Source organism: Malus domestica, chromosome 13 (genome assembly GCF_042453785.1).
Source record: "Malus domestica chromosome 13, GDT2T_hap1".
NCBI lineage: Eukaryota > Viridiplantae > Streptophyta > Magnoliopsida > Rosales > Rosaceae > Malus > Malus domestica.
Window position 1 is genome coordinate 1,861,691 of NC_091673.1, and position 1,767 is coordinate 1,863,457.

The 1,767-nt window shown below is 37.1% G+C and overlaps 1 protein-coding gene across 1 annotated transcript; it reads right to left on the reverse strand.

Annotated features, from left to right (window-relative positions):
- Positions 1-406: 406 nt before the first annotated feature.
- LOC103451596 (heavy metal-associated isoprenylated plant protein 20-like) lies at positions 407-1,767 on the reverse strand. The gene is made up of 3 exons (XM_008391007.4): positions 1,594-1,767; positions 1,349-1,424; positions 407-868 (listed from the first exon to the last, which is right to left on the reverse strand). The coding sequence occupies exons 1-3, from the start codon at positions 1,663-1,665 to the stop codon at positions 576-578; spliced, it is 441 nt and encodes a 146-aa protein (XP_008389229.1). The 5' UTR covers positions 1,666-1,767; the 3' UTR covers positions 407-575.

Consider the following 1,767-nt stretch of genomic DNA (forward strand, 5'->3'; position numbering starts at 1 on the left):
CACAGCTCAGATCTCACATACCCGTATCTAAGAGACACTGATTTGATTGTCTAATTGTTTTCGTTCGCAAACACACATGGTAGGGCTCGAATGATTTTATTTTATGCTGTTCGGTGGGTACTATTTTACCAAAATATTTTGTCCTTGATTTGGCCTTTTATTGTTACCAAAACATACCTAATCCGATATCCAATGATAAGGGAAAGACAAAAATAAGGACGATCGGTCACCTCATTTGTAAGACATTTGTATGTCTTTCTATATTTGATAACGAATATGGTAATTCCGCATATATAAATGTTTTTTGTACTTTGATCGCACTTGATTTAGTTATAGTACGTGTGCTTAGGTCAATGAATTTGATGAATAATAACTTAATGACAAAGTTACCAGCACACTCAAAATGTTTTCCCAAAATGGATCATCATCTAATTAATTAAGTACAAGCCTAATTAACATTAAGGAGGAAATTAAACAAACAAACCAACCTAAATACAAACTCAAAGCACGAAGTGACATAGATCTATCATAGTCCGCATACAACAAGTTAATAACAGTAGTCTAATCTAATTACTTCACATGATAGAACAAGCATGTGGATTTTCGTCGCTAAACATAGAGGTGTACTTTTCGTCCGGCGCATCCGGGGGCGGAAGTGCCTGAGCCACGTTCCTCACGTAGCCGGAGGGAGCCTTCTTGTCATAAGCTCCGGCGACATAGGGATAAGCTACTAAGTTGTAAGGCACATACGGCCAAATCTCTGCTTTCTTCCCAGTTCTCTTCACTCTCTTTAACACCTTGTTTGGCTCCACGTATCCCGTCACCGTCACCCTGCTCTGCTTTCTGTCCACCTCCACTTGCTTAGCCCCTGAATTTATTCATAATAAAACGTTAATATTGTATTAATTAATTATCTAACTAGGTTTAATTAACAAGGGTTACATGATTACATCTAAAGCTGAGATTACACGATCTTAAAAAGATTACGTAGCACGAATATAAGTTGATTTTGTATTTTCATTTATTATGTTTGACGATTTGAACAGAAAAAGGTACCCATGTCAGATGTTTTTTTTTTTCTTTTCTTTTGAGTAGTGGAAAAGAAAGAGAAGAGAGAGTCAAAGTATTTTCTGTCAGTTGCAGAGATTTTTGCTTTACGAGGATGCTCATCTGTCTCCCTGTCCAGGCTCTGATGATCATCACATGCATGTATGCTTCTTTTTTCTTTCTTATGAGAAATTTTTTAATTATGGGTTCCTAATTAAGGACTTAATCATGCTGCAGTTAGGGTTAATAGTAAATAACATGTCTAGAGAGGGAGAGAGAGGTTTAGGTTTGAAGTTCGAACCTTTCATGTGAGAAACAGCATTTTTGACTCTTCTTTCACAGCCATCACAGTCCATTTTCACCTTGATTTCAACCGTCTGCAAAATTAAACAAGATTAAAAACAGAGGGAGATGTGTTTAGTTGCGTGTTCAGCCACTGAAAAGTTTTATCGTAAGAGATTAAGGCACATGTAAACTACTACTTGAAGCAGAATATGACAAGCCAAAAAGAGATTTTGTTTTGGTTTTTGATGACGTATAGTATACCTGCATTGGCTTTCGTTTCTTTCTTGGTTTAGAGATTGTGAAATAGTCCGAAACAGCATCCAGAACACCCATTTCTCACCACTTAGATAATTCTGAGATGAGTTGAGTTTCTTTTTCCGTATGTGAGAGAGAGAGAGAATGCGTGTGTTGCTGCTGCAAAGGCAGTGTGTTTGG

What these genes read in the sequence shown, in the direction of transcription:
- LOC103451596 (XM_008391007.4), bottom strand. Translation starts at nt 1,665, where the DNA reads ATGGGTGTTCTGGATGCTGTTTCGGACTATTTCACAATCTCTAAACCA. An exon ending in AGAAACGAAAGCCAATGCAG is followed by an intron (nt 1,425 to 1,593) that starts GTATACTATACG and finishes TTAATTTTGCAG; the next exon opens with ACGGTTGAAATCAAGGTGAA. An exon ending in TGCTGTTTCTCACATGAAAG is followed by an intron (nt 869 to 1,348) that starts GTTCGAACTTCA and finishes GAATAAATTCAG; the next exon opens with GGGCTAAGCAAGTGGAGGTG.